The 18987-nt window shown below is 49.1% G+C and overlaps 1 protein-coding gene across 1 annotated transcript in view; it reads left to right on the top strand.

Moving 5' to 3' along the window:
* Nucleotides 1-18987, top strand: part of LOC117371520 (tensin-2-like) — a 47428-nt gene that overhangs the window by 8800 nt on the left and 19641 nt on the right. The window contains exons 2-10 of the mRNA XM_055222041.1: nucleotides 319-421; nucleotides 957-994; nucleotides 15463-15495; nucleotides 15603-15655; nucleotides 17158-17326; nucleotides 17401-17451; nucleotides 18059-18181; nucleotides 18357-18421; nucleotides 18678-18761. Coding sequence (XP_055078016.1) covers nucleotides 319-421; nucleotides 957-994; nucleotides 15463-15495; nucleotides 15603-15655; nucleotides 17158-17326; nucleotides 17401-17451; nucleotides 18059-18181; nucleotides 18357-18421; nucleotides 18678-18761 — 719 coding nt within the window. The remainder of the gene's footprint in view (nucleotides 1-318; nucleotides 422-956; nucleotides 995-15462; nucleotides 15496-15602; nucleotides 15656-17157; nucleotides 17327-17400; nucleotides 17452-18058; nucleotides 18182-18356; nucleotides 18422-18677; nucleotides 18762-18987) is intronic.

Raw genomic sequence — 18987 nt, 5'->3', positions numbered from 1 at the left:
CTTCTCTAGCTCCATGAAAGCAAGCAGGTTACAGGTCAGATCTGTGGAGAGGTGTTAAGCATCTGATATTCAAAAATGGTCTATTCTGAAATATACATTTATTGATACTTTGCAGCAGATGTCAACAAAATCCTTTGGGGGTGTGATGTTAACTGGAGGCACTTCTCTGTTTTAAGCTTTGTTGCTCAAGTATCTACACAGTATTTCACACTAAACCCTGAGATTTTTTGTTCCTGATTGTTGTTGTTCACATAATTCTGATTTAAATGTTCTGTTTTCATGTTGATGTTAAACTGGCCTCATGTTTGTCTTTTGCAGTTGGCGTCGTCGGGGAAACACAGCTTCACTGAGACAAGCTTCAGGAGACAAATCTGTGATGTGTGCAGAAAGAACATCACACGGACCGGGAACATGTGCACAGGTGAGGTCCATCTACACTGACAAAATCAAAAACACTCATGCACTGAAAGAAACTCCCACACACTGTCCACTCTGGGCTCACTTTATTAGGACAACGTTTCTGTACCTCTGACCATTCTCAGATGACCTGACCTCCCTCATGTGACCTCTGACCTCCCTCAGATATCGCTGACCTTTCTCAGGTAACCTCTGACCTCCCTCAGGTGACCTCTGACCTCTCTCAGGTGACCTCTGACCTCCCTCAGGTGACCCAAACATTGTACTAATAAAGTGAACCAAGAGGGAGACAGTGCCCCTCCTCCAATGCACCTGTCACTGTCAGGTGTGCCCCCTCCTTCCTGTATTACCACGATGATGACAGTTGTTTTCAGTTTGAGAGAATAAATCAGCCTAAATATGCAGTGTTTGTGAGTTAAACATGTGTGAATGAAACAAAATACAACTCCAGGCCTGTTTAAAATGAGGAAACATTAGAACATATCAGAGAATAGAGGAATATGAATTCAATGTACTCATTTCAGTTTTTTTTCCTTCAGATTGTAAAGTGGCAGTGCACAAGACATGTCAGTCCAAGGTAAGCCCCTCCCCCTCCTCTTCCTCCTCCCCCTTCTCCTCTTCCTCCTCCTCTTCCTCTTATAAATATGTGTCAGTGAGTCAGAGGTGGCAGCAGTAGTAGTAGTAGTAGCAGTACAGTATTGCAGTATTGCAGTAATCCATGCGTACTGACCTACATGTGTCCCAGATCTGAGCCAGGTCCCCAGGCACGATTTACCCTGCCGGATTTGTAACGCCTGATTTGAAACGAATAAAGAGAAGTAGAAATGCTAGCATTAGCATTGTGGATATGTATTGTGACAGTGAAAAGCTATTAGCACAAACAAAAGAGCCACATGAAGAGGAGGAGGAGGTCTGAGCGGACACGACTGTGACACGACTGTGACACGACTGTGACATAACGGTGGCACAGTGGTCTGCTCTCCCGACACACATCCAGAAGGTTCTGGGTTAGATTCCAGGGTAAGGTTTCCCTGATTAACATAAGACACAAGGACATTCTCCCCCAGCGAGGTCCTCCTGATGCACATTATCCACCAGTGAGGTCCTCCTGAGCAGATGCACATTCTCCCCCAGTGCGGTCCTCTTGACCTGATGCACATGTCCCCCCCAATGAGGTCCTCCTGAAATGATAAACATTCTCCCCCAGCGAGGTCCTCCCAATGCATATTCTCCTCCAGTGAGGTCCTCCTGAGCTGATGCAGACTCTCCTCTAATGAAGTCCTCCTGAGCTGTGAGGTCCTCTTTACCTGATGCGCATTCTCCTCCAGCGAGGTCCCCCTGACCTGATGCACATTCTCCTCCAACAAGGTCCTCCTGACCCGATGCACATTCTCCCTCAGCGAGGTCCTTCTGACCTAATGCACATTCTCCCTCAGCGAGGTCCTTCTGACCTAATGCATATTCTCCTCCAGGTGGTCCTTGAGGTCCTTGACAACTGAAGAATGGACAACATTTGTCATTGCCAAAAGTCTGATATTTTGCAGTGATCTGATGCTGGGGGTGTTGTACATGTATGTTTATGGAGGAATGTTCAGCAGCTACCATGGAGACACAATGCACACATGAGCAAACACAAGATTTAAGATCTAAGTCTGAAAACTCAAGAAAAAATCCAAACTAATGCTAGCTAGCTTGTGACTTGTTTAACAGCACAAATCAGCTCACCTGTTGGAGTTCAGAGTTCAGATAAGTCAGTTCTTTATAAAACAAAGCTTAGATTAAAATTTAACTTGAGTAACAGAGCTTCAGACAGAGCAGTGCCTATAGTTAGCTTCATACCCCCAGGGAATGTTGATGACATCAGCTGTAAAGTATCAAGATACAAATTACATCATAAAGAATGTGATTAATATTAAAAAACAGACCAGAGAAGCTGCTCAGACACGAGAGCGGCACAGTCCGGGAATTGAACCCAGGACCTTCTGGTTGTGAGGCAGGACTGTTAACTACTAAAGAACCATTTCCAGCTGTTTAAACTGGAGCTTTGATATAGTGTCTCCATGTCTCCTCACTGTACGTCTATGTTAAACCCGCTCTGTGTACAGTGACCTTTGACCTCTGACCTCGCTGTGGCCTCACGTTTTGCCAGCGCACTTTGAACTTTGAACTTGAACCCACTTCCAGTTTCCTCATGAGTAGGACTTATATTTACACACAAATACCTCCCCAGCATCTGCTCAAAGAAACTATTTTTACTCTGGTCCCTGTCCAGGCTCAGACTGGACGCGGCGCCGGACGCCACAGCCCGATATATCTGACCACCTGACTCTATCCCAGCGCTGGCACCGTACGGACACTTGATACTCCAGATCGATACTGAGACTCGATACCGATACTATAATGATAAAAACCCTCTTTCTTTAGACTGTGCTGTTCCACAGTAATTGTTGTTCTTTGTGTTCTATTCCCATGTGTCTTATATCTGTGTAATCCCTCAGTGTCCAGTAAGTTCATAATTGTTCTTGGTCCTGGTCTTGTCCTGGTTTAGTCCTGGTTTAGTTCTGGTTTAGTCCTGGTTTACTCCTGGGTTAGTCCTGGTTTAGTCTTTGTTTAGACCTGGTTTAGTGCTGTTTTAGTCCTGGTTTAGTCCTGGTATTGTCCTAGTTAAGTCCTGGTTTAGTCCTTGGTTAGTTCTAGGTTAGTTCTGGTATAGTCCTGGTTCAGTCCTGGTTTGGTAATTGTTTGGTCCTGGTTTAGTCCTGGTTTAGTCCTTGGTTAGTTCTAAGTTAGTTCTGGTATAGTCCTGGTTCAGTCCTGGTTTAGGCCTGGGTTAGTTCTGATTTAGTCCTGGTTTAGTCCTGGTTCAGTCCTGGTTTGGTAATTGTTTGGTCCTGGTTTAGTCCTGGTTTAGTCCTAGTATAGCCCTGGTTTAGTCCTGGACTTGATTCTTGGACCTCAGATGAGTTGAGGTTATTTTTAGTGAGTTGTTTCGTGCCGTAAATTCTTGTGTCTCTGTGATCAGCCTCAGAGACAGATACAGAGAGAGGGAGAGGGGGTTGAAGGAGGAGAGAGAGAGGGAGAAAGGGGTGTAGATAGGGCAAGAGAGAGAAGGGGGAGAGCGAGTGGGAGAAGAGATTGTTGGGGCAAGGGAGGAGTGGACGAGTCAAGGGCAGAGAGTGAGGGAGGAGGGAGAGAGAGTGTGGGGCTGAGGGTGTAGAGATGGAGGAGAGAGAGGGGGGAGGGATTGGGGGGGCAGAGGGAAAGAGGACATACTAGAAGTGCGAGTGAAGGAGAGAGAAGGCAAAGAGAGTGTGGGGTAAGGAGGGAAAGAGGGAAGGATGAGGGGATAGAGAGAGAGAGTGGAGGGGGAGGAGAACATAAATAAAACAAAATACAACAGAGGCTTAATAGGCCTCAGCCACAACTGACTGTCTCACACACAGAGAGAGAGAGAGAGAGAAGGAGGGGGAAAGAAAGAGAACAGAGAGAACTGAGAGAAAGAAGAAGGGAGGGTGAGAGGGACAGAGAGAGACTAAACTTATCCAGAGAGAGAGAGGGAGTGAGTGGAGTGTCATTTCAGATTTCAGTGCTTTTGTCGGCTCTTCTGGTGAGTGTAGCCGTTAGCATTAGCACATGAGGCTAAATACAGATGTTGAAAGTGAAGGTGATTTGAACCCTGAAACCAGAGCACTGAAGGTGAATGGATGCTTGGATTGCACAAAATGGGACTGAGAGTTTTGAGCTCATTGAGGGGGAGAGACTAAATTATGCAGGATCAGATTTGTAATAAATAAGAAAATAACAAGAGAACAAGATGAGTCAGAATAATCCTCAAAAACAGACCTGGAGCTGTGTTTTGTTTCATTCACACATGTTTGAGTAACACTTTATTATTAGTCTGTTACATCTCCAAAGCTCAAAATGCTCTGTTCCACCTTGTGATGTCATGAAGTGGTAGTTTTCAAGTTAACTCAAGTTAGCTCCTTTTACCTTTAGTTCAGTAGGACTGAAATGATCCAAGTGATTCTAGTGAAGATGTGTGGAGTTTAAAAACACAGTGGAGCACTTCCTGTATTACCACATGATGACATCACAAGGTGGAACAGAGGTGTGTGTGTGATGAGGACACATTAGAACAGTGTAATATGGCTTTTTAAACTGGAGGGATATTCTCACATTGTGGACTCAGCCCTTTGTAACCTGCAGGAGTGTTCTCGTGCTCGCTCAGTGGCAGTGGCTTAAATCCCTCATTTTTAAATTAACTACACGATTACAAGTTCAGATCTGTGTTAAAACAGCTTAAAGATCCAGTTTCTCCCATGTGTTTGATTCAAATGTGTCCCGCCCCAGTGCAGATATGTGGTATAAATATATCTGTACTGGTTGTTGTTATGCTAGTCATTGTTGGCATTACCATGACTGCAAACGCCGCTCTGGTCTCTGAGTGTTGTGAAAAGTGCTTATAAACTCATCCTGGTGAATAATTATGAATAATTATAATGCTTTGATGCATAGGGTCAGAGAGGAGTAACTTTGGATCACTGCAAACTGTTTAAAATGAACTCATTCTATTTTTCATGTTTTTAAAAAAGTAAAAATCAGGTCCAGAGACTTTAATGTGAGGCTTTAGGGTTTAGGTTTGAATGTTTGAATCCAGGAAATGAATGTAAGTCAATGTCCCCACGATGCATAGAAACCCAGCATGAGTGTGTGTATGCAGTGATCCAAGAGGAAGCGTCTGGGGCCGGGAGGGAGAGGAGGCGGGGCTCTTTACAGTGGAGAGAGAGTGATTCAACCTGAGTCAGAGGAGCAGAGAGGAGAACACAGGAGCAGACAGGAGGAACAGAGAGGAGCAGACAGGAGGAACAGAGAGGAGCAGACAGGAGGAACAGAGAGGAGCAGACAGGAGGAACAGAGAGGAGCAGACAGGAGGAACAGAGAGGAGCAGACAGGAGGAACAGAGAGGAGCAGACAGGAGGAACAGAGAGGAGCAAACAGGAGGAACAGAGAGGAGCAGACAGGAGGAACAGAGAGGAGCAGACAGGAGGAGCAGAGAGGAGAAGGCAGGAGCAGACAGGAGGAACAGAGAGGAGCAGACAGCAGCAGACAGAAGGAGCAGAGAGGAGAAGGCAGGAGCAAACAGGAGGAGCAGAGAGGAGCAGGCAGGAGCAGACAGGAGGAGCAGAGAGGAGCAGAGAGGAGAAAGCAGGAGCAGACGAGAGGAGCAGACAGGAGGAGCAGAGAGGAGCAAAGCACAGAAGGTAAAACATGATCTAATTTTTGTATTTGTTCTATTTCTATCATTTTGATATGAGTTTTATTTTGAGCCTCATATAAAGTGCTAAATGAATGTGAAAATAACTTATGTTGGTGAAAAACCTGCTTCTTTGTGGAGTAATTCTTAAAGTGTTTTAGCATCAGGACTTTGAAAGTTTTCTGTTGCATTGGATGTAAAAATCCACCTTTTGCAATGACTTGGTTGGACGCTGGTCAGTGTTAATTATAAAACCACTTTTTATACAAACACTTATTATACAAACACTTTTATATAACACTCAGATCTGCAGCAGGAGACAGACAGTATGAGGGTTTGGTATTTTGGGGGTTTGTCGTGCAAATTATTAATATTAAAATGGAGGGTTTAATTCCCTCTATCAGAGCGGTGCTGGTTTATCCCGGGGTCAGGGTGATTCCAGAGCAGCTGTCATTGTCGTTGCTAAAAGCAGATGGAGAGTCTCACTACGGTCTGAGCGACACTGGTAAAAACAAAACTACTTTAATAAAGTTATCAGAGCTTTAAGTTTTATATAGAGTTTGAAGCCTGTTACTGTGCCCTTGAGCAAGACACTTCACCTGTTCATTAGTCTGATTGTGAAGCTGCTCAAATTACTACAAAGTTACTACATTATGAAACAAACCCTCTATATGCACATGAAACCGGTGACATGACGAGTGTAAGTTTGCAGTGGTCCTGGTGTTTGAGCTCTGAGTCTGAGCTCTCGGCTCTGTTCCTGGCGTGTGATTGGCTGTAAACATGTGGATCATTAAACGTGACATGCTGTTGACTTTTGATCACATCTAATTTCCTCAGAGAGTTGGTTTTATGGGAGAATCAGGCTGACTGTGGACACAGATGTTCCACTGTGAGGAAGGAGCAGACGACCACGAGGAGCAGAGAGGAGCAGAGTCAGAGGAGCAGACCCAAAGGAGCAGACGAGCAGAGAGGAGCAGAGGAGCAGGCAGTGACAGTAGAGATACTCAGAGCCTGATTTAGAAACATCATTTGTCCAGTCTATGAATAAAGTGTTTGTGAGACAAAGGAACAGCTGAGCACAAAGAGAACATGCACACGGCTCCTCTGAGCACAGAGAGAACATGCACACGGCTCCTCTGAGCACAGAGAGAACATGCACACGGCTCCTCTGAGCACAGAGAGAACATGCACACGGCTCCTCTGAGCACAGAGAGAACATGCACACGGCTCCTCTGAGCACAGAGAGAACATGCACACGGCTGCTCTTATCTGAGGCTGCTCTTAACAGACCTGGGCTCACCTGTGCAGACAGAGGCAGGAGGTGCTGCTGATATTTAGTTGGTAATTTTGGTCTTTCAGGTTTGTAAAGACGTTTAGCCTGTGTGGGTGTTATTGGTGTTTTAACAGTAGTAGTAGTTGTAATAGTAGTTGTAAAAGTAGTAGTTGTACTAGTAGTAGTAGTAGTAGTAGGAGTGGCCTCTCACTGATCCAAATTCTTGGTGCATTTGGTGATTATTGCCCCTATACGGAACTCCATCTTCTGCATTTGACTCGTCCTTCAGTGTCTCTGGGTTAAACAGCAGTGGGACACGTCTCCAGATCTCCTCTCTCCTCTGATCAAGGCAAACAGCAGCAGATGGGCCAAGACCCCCTCCCCCTGTATCTCTCTCTCTTCTCGTCTCTCTCTCTTTCTCTCTGTCTTTCTCTGTACTATTCGTCTGTCATTAGCACACACGCACGTCCAGAGGAGTGTGTAAACAGCACGCTCTTCCTGTGCTGACCGACGTTCGATGCCTCCGGTCAGACATCGTTAGGAATGCTAAATTAAAGCTCACTAAAGCTAAGTAAAGCTATCTAAAGCTAAATAAGGTGTCGTAACGGTGCGGATAGGACCAAAGGATGCAGACCAGAGCAGTTTTAACAGTGTTCATTTACAGCGGTGAAAATGCAGTCTTTAAACAGGTCACAAGAGCAGGTACAGGAACCGGGGAGCGGGAGACGGGTCAGGCGGGTGCGGTGCAGGTAGAGGCGGGCAGGACAGGACCAGGACGGGGATAGAAGCAGGTGCGGTACCAGGGCGGGCGGAGCAGACGAAGACCAGAGCGGGGAGCGGGTGACAAACCAGAGACCAGGACCGGACAGGAGACGAGACGAGCAGGAGACGAGACGAGCAGGAGACGAGACGAGCAGGAGACGAGACCGGGACTGGAACGTGACGGCAGGAGCTGGGCGAGTGGAGGCAGGAATGTTTTACACGCGGACGGTCTGGCACCGAGTGTAGACTGCCAAGCCTTCTTGTACTCAGCAGCAGGTGGTGGTGATTAGGCTGATGCACCCCAGGTGTGCACGGGAGGAGTCAGGCACTCCACCCAGCTCCAGACACACAGGTAGGGGAGGGGGAGAGAGCACGGGAGGACAGGGAAAACTGACATCATGACAGTACCCCCCCCCTAAGGTCCACCTCCTGGTGGACCCCCAGGCTTGTCAGGATGAGCGCGGTGGAAGTCTCTCACCATGTCGGGATCCAGAATGCGTGCCCTGGGCACCCAGGATCGCTCCTCCGGACCGTAACCCTCCCAATCGACGAGGTACTGGAGGCCCCTACCACGGCGACGAACGTCAATCAGGCGGCGGACGGTGAACGCCGGGTGGCCGTCAATGACTCGGGCGGGCGGTGGGGGATCGGCCGGAGGGCACAGGTCGCTGGTCCGGACTGGTTTAACCTGGGAGACGTGAAAGGTCGGATGAATCCGGAGAGACGGGGGTAACTGGAGGCGCACCGCCGATGGATTTATGATCCTCATGATCTTAAACGGTCCCAGGAATCGGGGGGACAGCTTACGGGAGTCCGTCTTCAGCGGGATCGTCTTGGCGGAGAGCCAAACCATCTGGCCAGGTTGGTATACGGGCGCCGGGACACGGTGGCGATCGGCCGTCGCCTTAGTGCGCGCTCCAGCCCGAAGAAGGGCCGCCCTGGCCTTCTTCCAGATCCGGCGACAGCGCTGGAGATGGCGCTGAACAGACGGGACGGCGAGGTCCCTCTCCTCCGTGGGGAAGAGAGGGGGTTGGTATCCCAGCGATGCCTCGAAGGGGGACATACCAGTGGCGGAACTCACGAGGGAGTTGTGAGCGTACTCTATCCAGGGCAGGTGAGTACTCCAGGTCGCGGGGTTGGCGGAGGCTGTGCACCGTAGAGCCGACTCCAGGTCTTGGTTGGCCCGCTCCGTCTGCCCATTAGATTGTGGGTGGAACCCGGACGTGAGGCTGACCGTGGCCCCCAAACTGTCGCAGAAAGACCGCCATACCTGAGAGGTGAATTGGGTCCCTCTGTCGGACACGATGTCCACCGGGATGCCGTGGAGTCGGAAGACATGACTGGTCAGCTGGTCGGCAGTTTCTTTGGCTGTGGGGAGCTTAGGCAGGGCAACGAAATGGGCGGCCTTGGAGAAGCGGTCCACAATGGTGAGAACCACCGTGTTCCCCTGGGAAGGGGGAAGGCCCGTCACGAAGTCCAAGGCGATGTGGGACCAAGGGCGACGAGGAACTGGGAGAGGATGCAAGAGACCAGAAGGGGGTGAGTGGGAGGCCTTGGCCCGAGCACATACCTGGCAGGCGGCGACATAAGCCCGGGTGTCTGTGTCCATCGTGGGCCACCAGAAGCGTCTCCTGAGGAGGGAGAGAGAGCGACCGGCACCAGGATGGCAGGCGAAACGGGAGGCATGGACCCACTGGAGCACCTGAGACCGGACAGAATCGGGAACAAACAGTTTATCTGGAGGGCCGTTACCTGGGTCGGGGTCGTTGGTCTGGGCCTCTCGGACGGTGTCCTCGATTTCCCAATGGACCGCGGCCACCACACACGAGGAGGGGATAATTGTTTCTGCGGTGACCGGGCTATCCTCCAGGGCGAACTGGCGGGAGAGGGCATCTGGTTTGACGTTCCGAGATCCGGGGCGGTAGGTGAGGAGAAAGTTGAAGCGGCTGAAGAAGAGGGACCAACGAGCTTGACGGGGATTGAGGCGCCTGGCGGACTGGATGTACTCCAAGTTTTTATGGTCGGTCCAGACGATGAATGGTTGCTCCGCCCCTTCGAGCCAGTGGCGCCACTCCTCCAAGGCCAGCTTTACGGCAAGGAGCTCCCGATCCCCCACGTCATAATTGACCTCGGCCGAGGACAATCGCCGGGAAAAGAAGGCGCAGGGACAGAGGCGGTTGTGGGGGTCGAACCTCTGCGAAAGCACGGCCCCCACTCCCGAGTCGGAGGCGTCGACCTCCACGATGAATTGCCGTGAAGGGTCGGGCTGGTGCAGGATGGGAGCGGAGGTAAATAGTCTCTTAAGCTTCTCGAAGGCTGTCTGCGCCTCAGGGGACCAGGCAAACTGCAAAGCAGGAGAGGTGAGTTTAGTTAAGGGCGAGATAACCCTACTAAAATCCCGGATGAAACGTCTATAAAAATTGGCAAAGCCGATAAATCTCTGGAGCTGTCTCCGGTTGGTAGGAATGGGCCACTCAGTGACAGCCTGGATCTTTTCAGGATCAGCTCTTACTTGGCCCCGCCCCACAATGAAGCCCAAAAAGCTGACCTCCTCTGCGTGAAACTCGCATTTCTCAGCTTTCACGAACAGTTTGTTCTCGAGGAGGCGCTGGAGAACCTGGCGAACGTGCTGGTGATGCTCCTGGAGGGACCGCGAGAAAATCAAGATGTCATCCAAGTAAACAAAGATGAATCGGTTAAGGAAATCACGGAGCACATCATTGATGAGGGCTTGGAATACGGCAGGGGCGTTGGTGAGACCGAAGGGCATAACCAAGTATTCGAAATGTCCCAGGGGTGTCTTGAAGGCCGTCTTCCATTCGTCTCCCTCCCTGATGCGCACCAGGTGGTACGCATTCCGCAAATCCAACTTGGAAAAGATGGTCGCACCGTGGAGGGGCGTAAATGCCGAGTCCAGTAGGGGTAGCGGGTATTTATTCTTTACAGTTATATTGTTCAGACCCCGATAATCAATGCAAGGCCGCAGGGATTTGTCCTTCTTGGCCACAAAGAAGAACCCCGCTCCCACGGGTGAAGTGGACGGGCGGATGATTCCGGCAGCAAGGGACCCACGGATATAGTCCTCCATTGACTCGCGTTCAGGTTTAGACAGGTTATATAGCCTGCTAGATGGTAGTGGGGCACCCGGCAGGAGGTCAATGGCGCAGTCATATGGGCGGTGGGGCGGTAAAGAGAGGGCCTTGCTCTTGCTAAAAACCTCCCCCAGGTCGTGATATTCAGCAGGCACCGAGGACAGATTGGGGGTGTCTGGGGACGGATCGGCGACAGGAACGGACCTCCCGGCCGGAGGGAGGGCGGACCGAAGGCACTTGGCGTGGCAATCGGGACTCCAGCCCGAAACTCCGCCCCTGGCCCAATCGAAAACAGGGTTGTGGGCGCGTAGCCAGGGGTAACCAAGGACCAGAGGAGAAGCGGAGGAGGACAGGACATGAAACTGACGGTTCTCTTGGTGGTTGCCGGACAGAATCACGGTGACAGGTTCTGTGATGTGGGTGATGTGCCCCAGAAAACGTCCATTGAGCCCCTGGGCATTTAAGGGGCGTTCGAGGGGCTCCAGGTAGACCCCGAGCTGCTCCGCGACTTGGGCATCAATAAAGTCCTTCTCAGCCCCGGAGTCGATAAGGGCGGAAACGCATAAAGTCTCTGTGCGAACGCACAGGGTGGCGCTGAGCCGCAGTCTATTAGTAGAGTCCAGGATGTGTTGCTCGCCCACCAGTACTCCCAGCGCTACTGGTGGGCCCCCCCTTTTGGCCGAACTGGGCAAGTGACCACATAATGTCCGCGCTCACCGCAGTAGAGGCAAGCCCCGGCCAGGCGACGCCTCCGTTGACGCTCCTCGGCCGACACAAGGGTCCTGTCGAGTTGCATGGGCTCATCTGGCGGGGGCGGGGCAGCGCGTGGCTCCGGCGGGACCGGTGACCGGCGTCTCTCTCGGCGACGAGCCCGTAGCCGGTTGTCAATACGGTGAGTGAGGGAGATGAGGCTCCGCAGGTCGGGGGGTTCGTCCCGGGAAACCAATTCATCTTTCAAAGTCTCGTTCAGGCCCCGCACAAACACAGCCCGCAGCGCGCTGTCCGTCCAGTCCAGCTCCGCCGCATGTGTCCAGAATTCAATGGAATAATCCGCTACCGTCCTGGAGCCCTGGCTGAGAGTCAATAACCGGGAGGCAGCATTGTCCTGGTAGTGCGGGTGGTCAAACACCAGCTTAAACGTGGACACAAATTCATTAAAATCCAGGCTATCCACAGACGTCTTCATTAGGCGCGCCTCTGCCCACTGGAGAGCTCTGCCCCGGAGTAATCCACATATATACCGGATCTTGGTGGCCCCCGAGCTGAAACGAGAAGGGCATTGCTGGAACATGAACTCGCACTGGAACAGGAATCCGCGACAGAGGTGAGGTTGTCCAGCATACGGCTCCGGATCCGTGCCTCTCGGCTCCGGGAGGCGTGGCGGCGCTCCAGCTGCAGCAGGCGGGGTGACGAGGAGCGCGGCCACCTGGTGGTTAAGCTGTGCCACCTGCTGGGACAATGTCTGATTTAGCTCCAATAGAGTTCGAATGGATTGTTCATGCTGACCCAGCACCGCCTCGGGGTGAGAGTGCGTGAGGCGGCGCGTCTGGTCCGGGTCTGAGCCTGCTTGGTCCATAGTGGCCAGACCGTTCTGTCGTAACGGTGCGGATAGGACCAAAGGATGCAGACCAGAGCAGTTTTAACAGTGTTCATTTACAGCGGTGAAAATGCAGTCTTTAAACAGGTCACAAGAGCAGGTACAGGAACCGGGGAGCGGGAGACGGGTCAGGCGGGTGCGGTGCAGGTAGAGGCGGGCAGGACAGGACCAGGACGGGGATAGAAGCAGGTGCGGTACCAGGGCGGGCGGAGCAGACGAAGACCAGAGCGGGGAGCGGGTGACAAACCAGAGACCAGGACCGGACAGGAGACGAGACGAGCAGGAGACGAGACGAGCAGGAGACGAGACGAGCAGGAGACGAGACCGGGACTGGAACGTGACGGCAGGAGCTGGGCGAGTGGAGGCAGGAATGTTTTACACGCGGACGGTCTGGCACCGAGTGTAGACTGCCAAGCCTTCTTGTACTCAGCAGCAGGTGGTGGTGATTAGGCTGATGCACCCCAGGTGTGCACGGGAGGAGTCAGGCACTCCACCCAGCTCCAGACACACAGGTAGGGGAGGGGGAGAGAGCACGGGAGGACAGGGAAAACTGACATCATGACATAAGGTTAACTAAAGTTAGCTAAAGCTAACTAAAGTTAACTAAACTAAGTAAAGTTAACTAAAGCTAACTAAAGCTAACTGAAGCTAACTAAACAAATGAACAAATGTATTAAAAAGGACCAAACATTGGAAACAACCAAGTGAAATATAATCCTATAGTTTATACATGTGTGTGTTTATACATTTGTGTTTATACACGTGTGTGTGATGTTTTAGTGTGTGACCTTTGACCCTTTAAACGCTCCTATCTGTGGCTTTTTTTTTTGTCTCCTGCTGTTTGTGTCCTGCAGCCAAACAAACAACAACTACTACTACGACTACTAAAACTGTTTGTGTCCTGCAGCCATCTAAACTCAAAAAGAGCTGCTACTACTACGATTACTACTACTATAAATAGAACAACAACGACTACTGCTATAACTACTACTACTCCTAAGGCTTATTGGGGGTGTGGTTCTGGTCAGTGTGTGCTTCTGGTCAGGGGAAGCCATATTGTGTTATGTTTTGTGTTTGTGGAGTGTCCCGCCTTTCTCTCATCTGTTTTTTTTTTTTTCTCAGGGCTGAGGTCAGTGTGTTGAAGCTGAGGCCTCTGTCTTAAGGTCCCCGTGTTGAGGTCTCTGTGTTGAAGTCTATGTGTCGAGGTCCCTGTGTTGAGGTCCCTGCGTTCCGTGCCGATCTGAGTTTTTAGATCCAGTGTCACATTAACGTCCCTTTGCTCCTCTGAGTTTGTGTGAGTTCCCTGTGTTGAGTGCAAGCCTGTGGTCCCTGTGTTGAGGTCCCTGTGTTGAGTGCAAGCCTGTGGTCCCTGTGTTGAGGTCCCTGTGTTGAGTGCAAGCCTGTGGTCCCTGTGTTGAGGTCCCTGTGTTGAGTGCAAGCCTGTGGTCCCTGTGTTGAGGCTCCTGTGTTGAGGTCCCTGTGTTGAGGCCCCTGTGTTGAGGCCCCTTTGTTGAGGCCCCTGTGTTGAGGCCCCTGTGTTGAGGTCCCTGTGAGTCTCTAGTTTCAGTGTCACATTAGTGTCCCTTTGCTCCACCGAGTTTGTGTGAGGTCCCTGTGTTGAGGCCCCTGCATTCAGTGCAGTGTTACATTAACATCCTCTCTCTCAGTTTATGTTGTGATGAAATATTCAGAGGAAAAGCTGAACATCAAGTTTGTTTGAGAATAATTAGGTTTGTTTCCATGGAAATGTTGTTCCTTTGGCTTTAATGCATAATGCATATATATATATATATATATATATATATATATATATATATATATATATATATATATATATATATATATATATATATATATATATATATATATATATATATATATATATATATATATATATATATATATATAATTTTTTTTTTTTTTTTTTTTTTTTTTTTACATTCCACAAAATGGAATAAAACTTCTCAAAATCCAGAGAGAATCTGAGAATGACAATAAAAACAGCTGAACTTAAATAAATGAGATGTGTTTGGATCAGGACCAGAAACAAGAATCATGAGTCTCATCAACATCTTTCTTTGTTGTCTTTGTTTAAACACAGAGAACTACGGTACATAGACTATGATGCTTTGCTGTTTCAGTGCAGACATGTAATTAAACACTTTTAACCTTATTTCTTTGGATTTTGAAGTCTCGAGGCATTATAAAAGAAAAAGTTGCATATTCACCATTCAGCATCCACAAAATATCAAAGTAAAAACAGAAATCGTCACAGCTCGAGTTTGTCCCACAGACGACCACAGGCAGGTGACAGACCTTCCACCAGAAAAGTTACACACTGTGCCTTTAATATCAACAGTAGTTTTGCTAAATTAAACCAAATTTTCATCAGTTCTTTTTGAAATTTCTCCTCGAGTTCCCCACAACGTATTTAACCAGAAACTCACCAAGGTTTGAATCTGAGACATGCTGGTTCTGAGGCGTCACTGTGCCATGAAGACATTATACTGATGTGACCTTACTCTCACACAGCTGATATGTGGTTTGTTGTTGTCTGGTGTCCCTGACCTCCTCCTGACCTCCTACTGACCCCTCACACCCAGCTGTCAATCAAACTGAGGGGTCAAAGGTTAAAGCTTCACACACTATCACCTGTCAATCACCTCAGTGTGAAAGAGGACCATGGACGACTATGACCCCACTGGACTAAACCAGGACTAAACCAGGATTAAAGCAGCATTAAACCAGGACTGAAACAGGACTGAACCAAGACTAAACCAGGACTAAACCAGGACTAAACCAGGACTAAACCAGGACTAAACCAGGACCAAACAGGACCATGGACCACAATGAACCTACAAGGCACTGAGGGATTACACAGATATAAGACATGTGGGAATAGAACACAAAGTACAACATTTAATGTGGAACAGCACAAGCTAAACAAAGAGGGTTTTTAGATGAACATTGTGATTTAAATGTGTAAATTATAATGATCCACAGTGTCAGAGATGAGAACCATAGAGACTCCAGCTCTGAGGTTGGTTTAAATGTGTTCTTGTTTCAGGTGTTGCCATCCTGCTTGTCAGCTCTTGACCAGGTGAGTGACTACAGGCCGCTGACCATTATCATGATGTTTTAAAATGAAATGTTTTAATTATGATACAGTGTTTTAAATGTGATATTGCATTATGTTTGTGTTTTCAGCTTGGCTCCAGCAGCAAATCTCTGTCTCTGAAAAAAAGAGGCTCTCTCCCGAGGTATTTTAAACACAGATGAGTCTGATGGTGCATTCACCCTGGGGCGTCAGGGCTTCAGGGGCATCAGGGGCATCAGGGGTGTAAGGGACTTTAAATGCAAAGTCTATGGTGGACACGCGTCTTGGCCAACCGGTGCTTTGTGATGTTTTTTTAGACTCAGAGCAGTGTGAATCTGGCGTTAACGCGCCAGATAACGCATCTTGAGCATTCGCCGTACTAGAGGCGCCCGACTAGAGGGGCCCGACTAGAACTGTCCAATTTGAGGCGCCCAACTAGAAGCGCCCAACTAGAGGTGCCCCGGTGTGAACGCACCTTTAGTCAAACCGAGGGATTAAAAGGGCTGGACTTGCATGAGGTCAGAGGTTGAAGGGGCTGTACTCACATGAGGTCAGAGGTTAAAGGGGCTGTACTCAGATGAGGTCACGTTTGTATAGATAGTTTGTTTTAGCAGCTCTTAGGGTCAAAATGAGACTGTGTGGTGTCTGCATCTATGTATAAAGCCTTTAACCTCAGCTAACCTCGAAGAAATATAGGTGCGCTGTTAACATGCTATTAGTAGCATTACTCACTCAGGGGCGTCAAAAACGTGTTGGACGCCTCTAGTTGGACGCCTTTACATTTGAGGACAAATGCCTCAGATGCACGTCCGTTGCGGTCTGCGAGTGCTTTTGGATATTTTGTTTTGTGTCTTTGTGAATGCTGCAGACCAGCAGAGAGAGTGGCTTTAGTGTATTTATTACATGAAGTCATCAACAGATGTGATCAGCTCTGCCGTGGTGCCGGTGCGCCCAGCATAATTAAGTAGCCGCTTGTTGTGGCTAATGGCTTTCTACTTTTGTGGGAAAATTAAGTTCTTATGTCACTGGAGCGTAATCTCTGATTGGCTGACGCTGTGCGGCCAAAGAACAAAAGTTCAGCTTTTTCAACTCTTGGACACGCGATTAGAGCATCCGACGCCTGAACGCTCAAGACGTGCTGCATCAACGCCAGATTCTGACGCTTAAACACAGGGCGGCCAAGATACATGTCCACCATAGACTTTGCATTTAAGCTCGACGGGCCTGACGCCCTGGTCTGAACGCACCACTACCGTGGTGACAAAACTGTACTCTGGTGTTGTGAAAAGTGTGGTGAATAAAGAGGATGTTCTGATGCATAAGGCCAGTCAGGAGTAGCTCTGGAAAAAACTTTTTCTGTTTTTTTCTGTTTTTAAGGCAGTTAAGACATGTACAGACACTTTAAACTACTTTACTTGGTGAAGAGGGCTTAGGAGGATGGTTTCACTCAGAGGAGACGGTCAGAGAAGGGGGTCAGAGCGTCAGAGGAGGGGGTCTGAGGGTCAGAGGATGTGGTCAGGGGGTGCAGAGTATTGACAGTCCTCTGTCTGCAGAAGCAGGAGTGTGGAGCGGGTGATGGAGTAGGGGAGAGTGTCAGAGGAGGGGGGTCTGAGGGTCAGAGGATGTGGTCAGAGGTGCAGAGTATTCACTCCTTTCTGTCTACAGGAGCAGGAGTGTGGAGCGGGTGATGGAGCACAGATATGACTTTGACCTGACCTACATCACTGAGAGAATCATCTGTGTGTTTTTCCCGGAGCTGGACGAGCCGCAGTACCACCACAACATCCAAGAGGTGGCGCTGATGCTCAAGAACAAGCACCATGACAAGTTCCTGGTCAGAGAATGAACGACACATATACAATTTTATGAAGAAAATGTGTAAAAATCTGTCCTCATTTAATCTTTCAGCTTTTAAATTTATCAGAGAAAAGGCATGACATCTGCAAACTCCACCCAAAGGTAAGAACAGTAAGAACAGTGACACGCCCACTGTGACGTACACGCCCGCTATAACACACCCACTGTGATTACAAGCCCACTGTGACACACCCACTGTGACGTACACGCCCACTGTGATGTACACTCCCACTGTGATGTACATGCCAACTGTGATGTACACACCCACTGTGACGTACACGCCCACTGTGACGTACACGCCCACTGTGACACGCCCACTGTGACACGCCCACTGTGACACGCCCACTGTGACACGCCCACTGTGGCACGCCCACTGTGGCACGCCCACTGTGACACGCCCACTGTGACACACCCACTGTGATGTACACGCCCGCTATAACACGCCCGCTGTGATGTACACGCCCACTGTGACACACCCACCGGGACACGCTCCGGTGACACGTCCACAGTGACACGTCCACTGTGATTTCCGCACTTCCTTTTCCAGTTTTATTTCACACTGGACTTTGGTTCATTTTTAAATATAATAATCTTAATTTGAAGTATGTTTCAGTGACGTGAGTCTAAACCTGTGTTATGCTCTTTATGTTAAAGTGTAGGTGTCTCAAAAACCCTCCACAGTCTAACCCACATGCCCTCCCATGTGCAGGTGCAGGATTTTGGCTGGCCCGACCTCCACGCGCCGCCTCTAGACCGGATCTGTTCCGTGTGCAAAGCCATGGATAGCTGGCTGTGCCAAGACCCTCAGAATGTGGTAGTACTGCACTGCAAGGTAAGGTCCAGATTTAGACCTGGTTTAGTCCTGGTTTAGTCCTGGTTTACTCCTGGTTTAGTCCTAGTTTAGTCCTGGTTTAGTCCTGGTAGAGTTTGGATTCAGACTCTGTTTAGATCTGGTTTAGTCTTGTTTGAGTTCACGTCTTCATTAATCTCGTTGTTGTTGTTTCCAGGGAAACCGGGGGAAGAGTGGCGTGATGGTGGCGGCGTACATGCACTACAGCAGAATCTCTGCAGGGTGAGTCCAGATCCTTGGTTTTTAGAATGTTTAGGACAAATGTGAAAACTCAGCCACGGTCCAGTCGAGATTGATCAGAGCGGAGCTGGAGTTTATATGTTTAGGATTATAATATTTAAATGTTAGTGTCTTGCGTTTGTTCTCAGTGGAGTTGGAGTTGTGTTTGTGTTGTATTGTTGGTTTTCTTGTGTTTATTCTCAGTGGAGCTGGAGTTGTGTTTGTGTTGTAATGTCATGTCTGTTGTGTTTGTTTTCAGGGAGGACCAGGCTCTCTCCACTTTGGCCATGAGGAAGTTTTGTGAAGATAAAGTCTCGTCTTCTCTGCAGCCATCTCAGAACAGGTCACTACAGGTCACTAGAGGTTACTACAGGTCACTACAGGTCACTAGAGGTCACTACAGGTCACTACAGGTCACTAGAGGTCACTACAGGTCACTACAGGTCACTACAGATCAGTACATGACCACACTATAATCCCACATGAACAGGTCACTACAAGTCTATACAGGTCACTACAGAAACTATAAATTATAATAATATCATTTTATAGACTTTATTTTTGATGTT

This window comes from Periophthalmus magnuspinnatus, chromosome 5 (assembly GCF_009829125.3).
Source record: "Periophthalmus magnuspinnatus isolate fPerMag1 chromosome 5, fPerMag1.2.pri, whole genome shotgun sequence".
Classification (NCBI taxonomy): domain Eukaryota; kingdom Metazoa; phylum Chordata; class Actinopteri; order Gobiiformes; family Gobiidae; genus Periophthalmus; species Periophthalmus magnuspinnatus.
The sequence above is the reverse complement of the archived record's forward strand: the minus strand, read 5'-3'. Positions and strand labels throughout refer to the sequence as shown.